General features: G+C 46.2%; 1 protein-coding gene across 1 annotated transcript in view; it reads left to right on the top strand.

Moving 5' to 3' along the window:
• Gldc (glycine decarboxylase) overlaps positions 1–12820 on the top strand; it is a 79492-nt gene that overhangs the window by 59014 nt on the left and 7658 nt on the right. The window contains exons 17-21 of the mRNA XM_032891796.1: positions 2319–2444; positions 4485–4634; positions 4906–5018; positions 6239–6380; positions 9040–9151. Coding sequence (XP_032747687.1) covers positions 2319–2444; positions 4485–4634; positions 4906–5018; positions 6239–6380; positions 9040–9151 — 643 coding nt within the window. The remainder of the gene's footprint in view (positions 1–2318; positions 2445–4484; positions 4635–4905; positions 5019–6238; positions 6381–9039; positions 9152–12820) is intronic.

The raw sequence follows: 12820 nt of genomic DNA, 5'->3' as shown, positions 1-12820 counted from the left end.
TGGGCGCAGGTCATCTTCTTGCTATCCCACAAAATTCCTGGGAGTCCATGGAGTCCAGCTGAAAATCCAAATCCAGAATAATCCCTCCACCTGTAGACCTCTCTGTCTCCTTTGCTGTAGACGCTAACACCCATGTTCCATGGCCTTGGACAGGAAACGCCCAAGACTGTTCCTCAGCTGATCACAGCACGGCCGGCATTTTCAGCTCGTTTTTGACAACCTCTTTTGTATAAATTCTTAATTTTGGCCCATTCAGAATGGTTTGTATTCACTTTTCTGACAGTCTCTTTTCCTACTCTTCATCAATAGTCTGTCCTAAAGGGTTGCTTTCATCGTAAGATGTAGAATAAAAATAACTTGTGAGAAAGGATAGTGCCTCTGGACTTGGTCCTGATAAATAAAGAAAAAAAGTTTGACAGAGCACATAAACAAGTATTTAAACAAGAAAAACAATTAAGGGAAAGTCAGCACACACAGTATGCTAGTCATTTTTAAAAGGACTTAATCAGTTAGCAGGAGAGGGTCAGGTAATTCCATTTGCCCTGTGCTTAAAGTTCTGGATGGGATGGTGTTTGTATGTGTGAATGCAGCTGCCCACAGAGTTTCCATATCAGACCCCTGGAGCTAGGAAGGGAAGGAGTTCAAGCCCTCTTTGAGAGTGGTACACACTCTTCACTGTTGACCCACCCAGCCTTGTCCTCCATTCTGTGTGAATGTGATTGTCTATATATGGATGTCTCTGTGTGTGTGTGTGTGTGTGTGTGTGTGTATCTGTGTGTGCTTGTATGTTGCCTTGTGTGTGTTTGCATACATGTGGTTTTTTTCTCATTAATTTATTTATTTGTTTTACATCTCAGTTGTGGCCCCCACCGTGTTCCTTCTCTCCTCTCTTATAGATCCCTCCTCCCATTACTCCCTCCCCTTTACTTCAGAGAAAGGGAAGCCCCCCTTGGGTACCTGCCTGCCCTGGCACATCAAGTCGCACCGAGGCCTGACCAGGCAGTCCCGCTAGAGGAAGGGGATCCAATGACAGGCAACGGTCAGACACAGCCTGCGTCAACTGTTAAGGGACCCACCTGAAAGACCAGGCTGCACATGCACTACAAATGTGCAGGGGACCTTGATCCAGCCCTTACACACCCCCACAGACATAGGTTATTTGACACTGTGGGTCTTCTTGTGATGTCTCTGACCCACTCTGGCTTAATCAATCTTATCCTCCCACTCTCCACAAGACTCTGTGTGCTCTGCTCCGATGGCGGTGGGCCTCTGCATCTGTTTCCAACCACTACTGGATGTAGCTTCTCAGGAGATGCTTGGTCATGTTTTTCTTAAGTCCACCTCTGTTTGAAGGAATCATCTAGAAGCTGCATTTTTCCTCAGGAAGCCCATTTTTATAACCCTTCCCCTGAGGAGGTGCCATATTGATTCTGTGATTTTTCAGGGTAGGAGGATGTCCGAGTTCTGATGGGAAACTTCTGTCCTGTTCTCTCTTATGACGTTTCTCCCCGAGATCTGCAAATTGCTAGTTTACTGTAGTCATGTCCTGATGTGGGGGAATCAGTGGAAACCTGGGCTTTGCAGCTTCAATAAAGGAATCGGGGATGCAGCTCAGTGGAAGAGGAGTCAAGGACCTGACTGAAATCCAAAACCAAATCCAACAGCTCCATTGGTTACAGTGTTGTCTGCAGTCTTGAGACACTGTCCCTTGATTTTTTTCCAGTGAAGCCGTGTCCCATTTAGTCAGTCACCTATTGCACTGTGGATACTGGGCCTCGCTTCTCCAAGTGTTTGTATTACTAGTGAGCGGTGCATGGGAGCACAGGGCAGGTGCTGACCATTTTCCTTGCAGAATTTTTGATCATCACACTCATCATTCACAGAAGAATAAGGACCCAGTGTCGGCCTAGGGAGGCCCTGCGGTGTATCTGTCATTGTCATTGTCCTGGTTCACAAGAGCAGCACAGACGCTGTGGGATTGGGGTCCTAGAGAACTTCCGATCTCATGTTGTTAGACGGTGCTTTCCTTACGCTGTGTCTAAGATGAGGTTAGAAAAGGCACAGGCCTGTCTTTAGTGCTCTGGGTCAGGGGAAGGTGTTCTGATGTCTTTAGTAAAGTATTTGGGGGGTTTAAATGGAAATTTCCCTTCAGGACATTGTTTTCCTAGCAACAGCACCAATGATGGCTGATGTCAAGCCATCAGTGGTCAGTTTTAGCAAAAACATGTGGTGTCTAACGTGTGTCATGATTCGAAATGTCCTGGAGATTTTATTTTCTCTCTTTCTCTGTTTCTGCCTTCTTTCCTTGTGTGTGTCAGGTTTGTCTCATTCCTAAGTCAGCACATGGAACGAATCCAGCAAGTGCCTACATGGCCGGCATGAAGATCCAGCCTGTGGAGGTGGACAGATATGGGAACATCGATGTTGCTCACCTCAAGGCCATGGTACTCACCCTCCCCTTCATAGACTGGAGGGCTCTGTGCTGGGAAGGGACAGGGATGGTGATGTTGCAGTTGGGGAGGGGGTTGAGGAGAGCTGAGGTGAAGATGGAGGGGTGTGAAATAGATGCATGGTGTCAACTTTGTCTTCTCTTAGATGTAATGAAAGACCATGATTCCTTCTCTAAATGGGTCTGCAGGGAAAGAAAACAAAATTCAGAAACCTTAACAATCATTAAAGGGAAAGAGAAAAATAAAAGACAGTTTTATTTTTTGGTCCCCAATTAAAACTGGCCACGTCTACTATCCCCCTCCCTACCCCACAGAGAGAAGGGTCTTTTCACAGACCCCTCAGCCCCGATTCTTCCACTTGAAATACAACGAGTGAAGCATTTATTGTGATATCATGGTATGAAGACTGCAGGGCCTGCTTCCCTGTCAGTCCTCATATATTTCCATTCGCGGTCAGACGGTTACAGTTGTACCGAGAATTAAAGTACACATGAGGATTTTGTAACTGTTCCAGCCAAGCTGTACTGGATTCCAGGCAACATTCAGCCCTGTTTTCCTCCAATACCAACCCCCACTCCCAATCTCTCAACCTCCAGGAAAAGGTTGCTTAGCAACCGTATCTGTTTTCCACCAGTGGACTGGAGGCTGCATCTTAAGTAGAAGGGAAATTGGTGGAATAGCGGTGCGATTCTGTCAGGGTTATTAGGCACGGGCACCGAGAACCTACGCAAAAGCCCTCCAAAGGATGCTGAAAATACACAGTCCTGTTTGTCTTCTCCATTCTCCATTTCCTTTCCGTTGGCTCTTTATTGTCTGGAAATATTCTCGGTCACTAGTAGGTATTGAGCTTGACCAACATTGGATATATGGAATATGACTTGTATTTCCTCTCTTATTACCCCTGCTCTCGCTTGACAAGAAAAAACAAGTAGAATTACCCCAATACACTTGCTTTCTTGGGTGGGAGAAGTAGGCACAGTGGCATACACTTGTAACGACAATAATTAGGTCAGAAGTTCAAAGCCATCCCTGGCTACATAGAAAGCTGGGAGTCAGCCTGAGCTACGGCCCGGCATGGATGGCAGATGCCTGAAGTTCCCAGCACTCAGGAGGCAGAGGCAGAGGCAGAGGCAGAGGCAGAGGCAGAGGCAGAGGCAGAGGCAGAGGCAGAGGCAGAGGCAGAGGCAGAGGCAGAGGCAGGCGGATCTCTGATTTCCAGGCTAGTCCAGACTACAGAGTGAATTCTTTGCCCTGGGGTGGAAGGCAGAGAGAGAGAGAGAGAGAGAGAGAGAGAGAGAGAAGAAGAAGAAGAGAGAGAAGAGAAGAAGGAAGAAGAAGAGGAGGAGGAGGAGGAGGAGGAGGAGGAGGAGGAGGAGGAGGAGGAGGAGGAGGAGGAGGAGGAGGAGGAGGAGGAGGAGGAGGAGGAGGAGGAGGAGGAGGAGGAGGCAGAGGAGAGAGGCAGAGATGAGATGAGACCAAACCAACCACCCAAACAAAATAAACAACCCTGTCTCCAAACAGGAACAGAGTACACCAAAAAAAAATGAGTAAAAGGCTAGCTGGAAGGTTAGCCATGAACAGAGACACCCCCACCCCCACCCCACCACACACACACTCTAAAAACAGTCTGGGATAATTTTTTGAGGTGACTTGAACCAAAACAGAACCATTTTATAGAACTGGACCTAAACTATCCAAAAATCCCCTGAGCAGCCTCTTGTTTCTGGCTTAGTTTTGTACAGTCTCACGTAACCAGAGTGTACCGCTCTTATTTGGTACAGGGAGCAAGCCTAGGGCTCTGCGTGCGAGGCTCGCCCCCCGTCAGCTGAGGCACATCCAAAGCCTGGTGTCTGTTTCCTAATGGACTTTGCTGCCGCTTTTGGGTGATTTATGAAGGATCGACTGGTGGTGTAGACAGACATCGTCAAGAATTCAGATACCAAGACTTCACCTTCCCTCATCCTAGGAAAGAAAAGCAAAGTCTGCTGAGAAAGGATCAGATCTCTTCCTCTCACAGCTTCCCTCTCTCCACAGGTGGATAAGCACAAGGAGAACCTGGCCGCCATCATGATCACGTATCCATCGACCAATGGTGTGTTTGAAGAGAACATCAGTGATGTGTGCGCCCTGATTCACCAACATGGAGGACAGGTCTACCTCGACGGGGCAAACATGAATGCCCAGGTGCGGATGCTTAGTGCCCATTGAGATATAGATTTTTTTTTTTTTAATTTTTAAAGGTTAATATTATGTTCGAACAAAGCAGCTTATATAGTCAGGAATACCATACCTTTGGGGACATCCTAGATGGTGGAGCTTAGAACCAAGTTCTGGGCTGGCACTGGTAGATGTTGATCTCCCACAGACCCTGCACAAACCAATTTACCTGGAGTTTACCTTCATCAGGACCCCAGGGCCAGGACAAGGTTGACTTTCGCTCTCTCCCTTTGAGTAGGTGGGGATCTGCCGTCCTGGAGACTTTGGGTCTGACGTCTCTCACCTAAATCTTCACAAGACCTTCTGCATTCCCCATGGAGGAGGTGGTCCTGGCATGGGGCCCATCGGAGTGTGAGTTGTGGGTGCTGGCTTCGGGATTGTTTAGGAAGCAGGATGACCCAAAACTTGTTCCTCCCACCAGAGTCTTCAAGGATCATGAATACCTTCATGTCTAGTGCACTTCCAGCAGCTAGATGCACAACTGGGGTGGTTTAGAGCGGGTCCAAAGGAAAACGTCATTTACTTAGTAACCATGGTGTCTACTCAGCCGCTCCGGGCTCCAGAGCCTGCATGTTAACTGTAACGAGCAGGGAGCTGTTCTAAAGTATAGGGGTCAGAACTAGAATGTTAGTCCCTGTCAGTATCATGGATTTGACCTCATGTTTCCGAGAGTTATTTATTTATTTAATTTATTTGTTCTCTTTTCCTTTTAAAAAAAAAATAGCTTATACTTGCTGAGCGTGGCCACACTTGCCTTAAATCAACACTGGGGAGGCAGAGGCAGGCAGATCTTTGTGATTTCAAGGCCAGCCTGGTCTAGAAATCTGAGTCCAGAACAGCCAGGGCTGTTACACAGAGAAACCCTGTTAAAACAACAAAACCAAAACCAAAGATCGCTCATGAAACTATTGAGAGTGAATTGGATGAAGGCTTTAATCTTCTTCATTAGCTCCATGACGGATGAGGAGGAAACACTTTATTACTAGAGATAAGTGCATGATATCACTGTGTCCTGGTGGGATATCTTTTAGTTGTTGACAGTTTTGTCACTATAGTAACGGACTTATCTAGAGCTTCTGGTGGTGGTCTGGGAAGGGCAACGTTTAGGCTTGCTGGGAGTCTGGTTGTCTTTTCCTTTTGATACACATTATGCATAGCTAATGAGCGTCCCAGGTGGTTCAGAGGGTGCGTAGTGAGGCAGTGTTCGTGTGTTAGCCCCCAAGTGGAGGGCAGGGGCACCCCATGTCATCAGCAGCCTTCCGTAGTCAGCAGACAGCTTGAAAGGGTGTGGATCCCCCCTATGAGGGATCTGTATGGGGCTGCCTCTGCCAAGTTTTCTACGAAAGTTCTTGGAAGATATTAGGTAGAAGGAAAGAAGGAGGAAGGGAGGAAGGAAAGGAATGAAGAGATCCCACCTGAGTTGCTTTCTTGTTATTTGCCCCCTACCCGTGTCAGGTCCCTACCCCCATCAGTGGTCCCCCACGAAGAACAGAGCTCCTAGAGAAGGTGGCCACTTGGTTTAATTGTGTCTCTTCCACATCATTTCAATGTGCGCTTTAAAACCAATACAGGAAGAAGCATCTTGTGCCTTTTCTGCCCAGCCATCCCATTGTTTGCCTAAAACCAAATGAGGACACCTGGCCTGTGGGGACTGTCAGTGCGGCCCCATGGGGCTCCAGCTCCATCCTGCCCATCTCATGGGCTTATATTAAGGTGAGCCTAAGAACGAGCGTTACTGTGGAGGGGTGGGACTCGCTTTCTCAGAGGGGCTAAAAATGAACTCTGACTTGAGGTGCTGATGGCTGGGGTCATGGCCAGTGCTGGGTGGAGGAAACCTTCTAGAAGGCCGCCCAGAACTGTTTCATCTGCTCCTTTGGAGTCTCACGATGGCTTTGCATTTTTCCAGACACCGTTAAGCGCCGTGAGTCATGCGAGTGTTCTGGCTGCGTCATCTGGTTTCCTGTTGAGTACAGTCAGCTCCACGCAAGCGAGGAGCGCTGCACATGGCCATTGGGACACTCTGCTGAGATCTTGGGGGGACAGGATGGGGTGCATTTCTAGGAGGCTTGGAGGATGAGTAGGATGGGTTGGGAATTGGGATGGTTTCAGAAGCCCCCCGACTCAGGACTCGGGGGACTGTGATTTTAGGGGTAACGGAGCTTTGTCAGAGAACAGGCTTATCCCCCTTTGTCCTTCTCCACAGAAACATTCAAACCAGAATCGATTTTATGCAGCTCTTGTTCAGACTGGCCTGCCCACCTCCTAGAATGTCAAATCTGCGAACAGGCACTCTTGCTAGGTTGCTAATTAGAACAGCGTTTTCAAAACCAGTGGCCCTTGGTAAAGGGAGGGTGGCCTCGGGTGAGACAAAAACCCGGACTCAGCTATACAAGTCGTGCTGGGTAACTGTGGGGCTGGCGCTGTCTGAGTGCGATGACATTTATGATTCTTTTTTAAAGCTTATTTCTGAGACACAGTCTCTTTATCCAGTCTGGTACAAGCTTGTGGTTCTCTCGGATTAGCCTCCCAAGAGTGGGACTAGAGGCATAGGTGGTCATGTGACTGCTTGGTATTTGTGATTCCTTTTTACATAATATTCTGAGACTTTGTTTATTGTATGTGTGTGGGTGTTTTGTCTGCGTGTGGGTCTGTGTACTGTGTCTATACAGTGCCTGTTGGAGGTATCAGATTGCCTGGGATTGGAATTATACTGATTCCAATTCGTCACTGTACAGGTCCTGGAATGGGTCTTTTGGAAGAGCAGCCAGTGTTCTTAACCACTAAGCCATTTCTCCAGTCCCTATAATTCTTTGTTTTATTTTTGTTGTTTTCCCTTTTTACTTTGTTTTTGTTTTTGAGACAGGAGTCTTTGAGCTCCAAATCCAGCTCCTTCTGTCTCCCAAGTCTTGGCTTTCCCAGCATGCATCTCAAAGCATGCTTCATTTATGATTTTTAATGAAAAGTTTATTGGAAGCAAAGGCAACAGTTCTGTACCCCGGAGCCTTGACGCCGTCTTTGAAGTGTTGTGCAAGTCGTTTGCAAATTAGAGAAACAAACCCAACAAGAATGAAACTTGTCTTCTTTGCAAACAACCAAATCCCCCGGTCCCTTTGATCCATGGATCCTATTAAATTGGACTATTTGTATAAACATATTTGGGCTGGAGATGGCTTCTTACATATAGAAAGTAAAGCCCCTAAGGCTGTTTTGGCCATATGCCCAGAACACCAAACAGAGTATGAGTTTTCAAGCTAGATAAGTAGTGTTTATTTGAGCCTTATCTTATTTCAGGTTATTACTTCTCCTTACCCTCTGTACTGCACTGTGGAGACTCACCAAGGAATTATCCTCTTCCTGATGCCCCAGAACCCTCCTTGCTTCCTACCTTCACTGCCTGGTCTCACCAGCAGAGAATAAAACCCAACTGATGTGGCCTTGTGCTTAGAGCCATCAGCATTTAGAGAATGATGCTTGGTGACTCTGACATGTAGGAAGTTGACTGGGCCACATCCATGTCAAAGCAAAGACTCAGGACGTGAGATCCTAATCCCCGGTGCTATCATGACTCCCTCCCACTGTAAGCTGTTGTCAGTCCTCTCACTTGGCGCTTCCCCCTCCCCCTCTACAGACCCAACCTCCCCTCTTTTGCTCGATTTCAAGGTTATGGTAAAGTTTAGCTTTGACTTCCGGAAGGCTACTCTGACCCACACCCACACCCCCACCCCTGCCACATTGTTCTCTTTTCACTTTGAACTTTGTACCAGTGTTTTATTCAGTCCTGTACTTGGACAGTGATGTCCCTCAGCCATGAACATTGGTGTAATCTTGATTTCTAAACCCTTCACTCATCCTGTCGTTTACCCCATACGATGGCAAGGACTCACCACCAGAGTAAGAAAAGATTGAAGCTGGCAGTTGGTACACATGGACACGAATACGGAAAGACAAACTACACAAAATTAATCTCCTGGACTTTGGCCAAGCTCTCATCAGACTCTAAATTCTCGTTACATCTCAGATTAACAGTCAATGAAAAAACAAACATTCCGGCATTTCTAAGAACAGTTCTCATTTCTCACTGGAGAGCAGAAGCGGGCAGTCAACTGTGCCCTGCTTCAGGCTTCGCTGCTATGATCCCGACCCCCATCACCACCAAAAAGAAAATCAAGAAAATTAGCGATTAAAAAAAAAAAATTTTAAGCATGGAGGAGACCAACAGATCTCCTTTCTGGAATTTTCCATTTGTTTTTAATCTCAGTGATGCTGAGCTGGTGAACTCATTTGAACAAACTGATCTGGGATGGGGGAGCATCTGTTAGTATCTTGGCTTTTACCTCACCCACTCAAATGGCTCTTTTTCTCTTTGTTGCAGATGATGGGGGGAAAGGGTCTCAAAGAGGCCACAGAAATCGCCATTCTAAATGCCAACTACATGGCCAAACGGTTAGAGAGACACTACAGAGTCCTCTTCAGAGGTGCAAGAGGCAAGTGCCAACTATCTCTCTCTGTCTCTCTATCTCTCTGTCTCTCTGTCTGTCTGTCTCTGTCTCTCTCTCTGTCTCTCTCTCTCTCTGTCTCTCTCTCTGTCTCTCTACCTCTCTGTCTCTCTGTCTATCTCTGTCTCTGTCTCTCTCTGTCTCTGTCTCTCTCTCTCTCTCTGTCTCTCTGTCTCTCTCTCTCTGCAAGGGGCTCCTATATTGAAACCATGCTAGATGTAGGTGTGATTTTGAAGGTGGGAGGGATGCTTCGATTTCTTAGAATATGCAAAGGAAAGTGTAGAATTCTTGGAAGCATGACCAACTTACTCACTATGATGTACAGAGCTACCCCACCCTTGTCTACATAGCCTACACACACACACACACACACACACACTACAGAGAGAGAGAGAGATTTTCACATAAACACCACGAGCCGATCCTGCACAGGATGTTGTAGAGTTGTCTGAAAGAGTGGACCACTTAGAGCAGGCAGAGTCAGGATGGGGTAGTCTGACAAAGGAAGCACTTATTTCTTATGAGCGGCCTGGTAAGCAGGAGCTGCCTGAAGGGTTGCTTGAAGTGGGATAGGAAGTGAGAGGGCCAATGAGATGAGGTCGAAAGGACAGCTTGGTACCTTGAAGGTCTTGGAAGAGCCTAGCCTTAACTCCTGAGCCAGTTGCATCCAGTAAAGGTTTCCCAGCTTGAGGAGTAACAAGATTAGGGTCATGAAAAGGCGGAGAATTGTCAAGGCGGTGAAATGGATGGGTTCTTGGAAGTACAGCCAGCTGGACAGAGTGACTCCTTAGTGCAGTGTGCTAGGTAAATGTTTAGGAGATACTAATGGGTAGGAGAACAAAGTCATCCCAGAAGTGATGGGACGTGATGGAAGTCAGAAACAGGGAGGGGCTGGAAAGATGGCTTGGCAGTTAGTGCTGTTCCCGAGGACCTGAGATAGGTTCCCAGCACCTACATAGGCAGCTTACAACCACCTGTTCCAGGTGATCCCGTGCCCTCTTCTGTTCTCTGAAGGCACCTGCATAGATGTGTGTGTCACATAGACACACACACACACACACACACACACACACACACACACACACACAGTATATAAATGTGCATACAAATAAAAGGAACCAGGTAGACACTTAGATGCCTGACTGCTCCAGTTGTGGAAGGAGAAACAAGGATAGGACACTGAGGAATGAGTGAAGCCCCCAGCAGATGCTGGCAGTAGGAAGGACGGCCAGTGGCCCCCTCTTGGTTCCTCCAGCCCAGGCAGACCCTGCATCTGCATTGTTTATAGTCCTTACTTTAAAGGCTCTTCTGATCTTATAAGTGTGGATACAAAGGAATACTTTGCGAGCTTGGAAATAAAGAAGTGAATAACCGAGAGCCCTGGGGAGGATGCTCTCCAGAGAGCAGAGTGGGTTGTGAGGAGTCGGTCTCCAAGCCAGGCCAGCAGAGTGCTTCTGCAGTTCCTAATGGATTCAGATGTAGCTCCCGTACTGTGAGACCTAGCTTCATGTGCATTTGCTTTAATGAGGGGCTTGAATATTTATGTTGTCTGGTTACATAAATGAAGTATATTGTTTGATTCAGAAGTTTGGGGAAATTAAAAAAAAAAAAAAAAACACAAGAGGGAAAATCTAAATGGTGCTTGCACCCGTCAGCCAGATAAAGCTAACACTGAATATTTTAATGTATTCCCTTTCTTATTTCTCCGGGATAATTAAGCTAACATCACAGATGCAGTTTGAAGGATTTTTTTGCATCTGTGTGGGAGGGTATGTAAGGAAGGGCATGCTCTCCCTTATTAATGGGTGCAGGCCGAAGCCAGAGGTTGACATAGGAATGCCTTTTATTTTTTAAGATTCATTTATTATTTTATGCATATGAGCAGTACTCTCTCCGTGTGTACACCTGCAGGCCAGAAGAGGGCAGCAATCTCACTATAAGTGGTCGCAAGCCACCATGTGGGTGCTGGGAATTGAATTCAGAGCCTTTAGGAGAGCAGCCAGTCTACTTAACCAGTGACCCACCTCTCCAGCCCAGGAATGCCTTCTTTAATAGCTCTTTAATTTTAATTAATTTAATTAATTAACTTTAAATTTTAATTTTTCTTTAATTTTTTTTCTATTTTTTTTAAAGATCTATTTATTTTTTTATTTTATGTATGCGAGTACACTGCAGCTGTCTTCAGACACCAGAAGAGGGAATCAGATCCCATTACAGATGGTTGTGAGCCACCATGTGGTTGCTGGGAATTGAACTCAGGACCTCTGGAAGAGCAGTCAGTGCTCCTAACCGCTGAGCCATCTCTCCAGCCCCCTTATTTTGTTTTTTTAGACCGGGTCTCTCACTGAACCTGACGGTCACCATTTCAGCTATCAGTGAGGTTGGCTGACCAGCAGGCCTCTCTTCTCCTGGTTACACACCACCCCGCCCCATCACCCAGTGTCTTTTATTTCAAGTGGCTACTTGGATGCTCCTCTCTCTCTCTCTCTTTCTCTCTCTCTCTCTCTCTCTCTCTCTCTCTCTCTCTCTCTCTCTCTCTCTCTCATATGCATGCACTGTCATCTAATGTCTTTTTAAGAGGCTCTACAGCAAGCATTTTCCCCACAGTGCCACAAATACTGCCTATCCTGTTTCCGTGAGCTTTGTCCCATGTGAGTAAATAGTGCGGGTGCCCTGGGAGGCGATAGTTAAATTCTCAGTTATTTGCTTTATGTCTTTGCTATAAGAAAAACCCCTCCAGTACTGTGGTTTTGGTTTTTTTGTTTTTTGTTTTCTTTTTTAAGAAAGATTTCTATTTCTTTAGATAACTTATAAAAGAGGGTATGGAGGCTTTGAGCTTTTTGTACATACATGTTCCTTCAATTATTTTCTCAAAGACACTGGGTCCGTTATTTTATGGTATTGGCACTGAGAGTGCCCGTCACACCAAGGCATATGAGAAGAACAGGCCAAAAAAACAACAAAAGTTTAAAAAACAAGCACTTGCCAGTTTCATGACTGGAAGACATTTTGTTTTAATTTATAATCCTTAAGTGTTTCTTTGCTCTCGTTAGTTAGTGATTGGTGGCAGTAATTGTTTTTTAATCTAGGGCTCCACTCTTGCTAGGCACGTGCTCTAACTCGAGCTGTCGCAGCCTTTAACGTCGTCGTATATTGTGTTTTACTTTGGGCAACAATACCGAGAATTAACATACCTTCTCATAAAATCTGCTCATTTAAGCTGCATAATTCAGCGATTTTTTAACGTGTTTGCTGATTGCAAAGTTTAGGTTTTAAAAGCAGGAAATAATGTGACTTCAATTGAATGGGGCTGGTTGGCACCCATGTGAGAAGGTCAGATGTCACCATGCACTTAGCATTTAAGTCGTGGCTTTGGGCATAGAGCCCAACTCCATTCTGTGGGACTGAAGAGGACAGAAAGATGGATGGAATTTCCATTGGTTTCTGACATTTTCCCCCCAAATTAAATTGCAAGTAGCAGTTCTCGTCCTGGACTGAAATAGATTGCTGATTGCACACTTTATTACCCAATCCCAGAGTTAGTCAAACCAAACATTGACTCATGCTAAACACATACATTACACAATTTCAAGTCTCATATTCTGGGGCCTGGGAGCCCGGCACTGTTGTTCTTTGGGGACTCAAAATAGGAATGTT

The sequence above is a fragment of the Rattus rattus genome, chromosome 2 (assembly GCF_011064425.1).
Source record: "Rattus rattus isolate New Zealand chromosome 2, Rrattus_CSIRO_v1, whole genome shotgun sequence".
Classification (NCBI taxonomy): Eukaryota; Metazoa; Chordata; class Mammalia; order Rodentia; family Muridae; genus Rattus; species Rattus rattus.
Note: the sequence above shows the minus strand (reverse complement) of the source record. Positions and strands in the feature narration are given on the sequence as shown.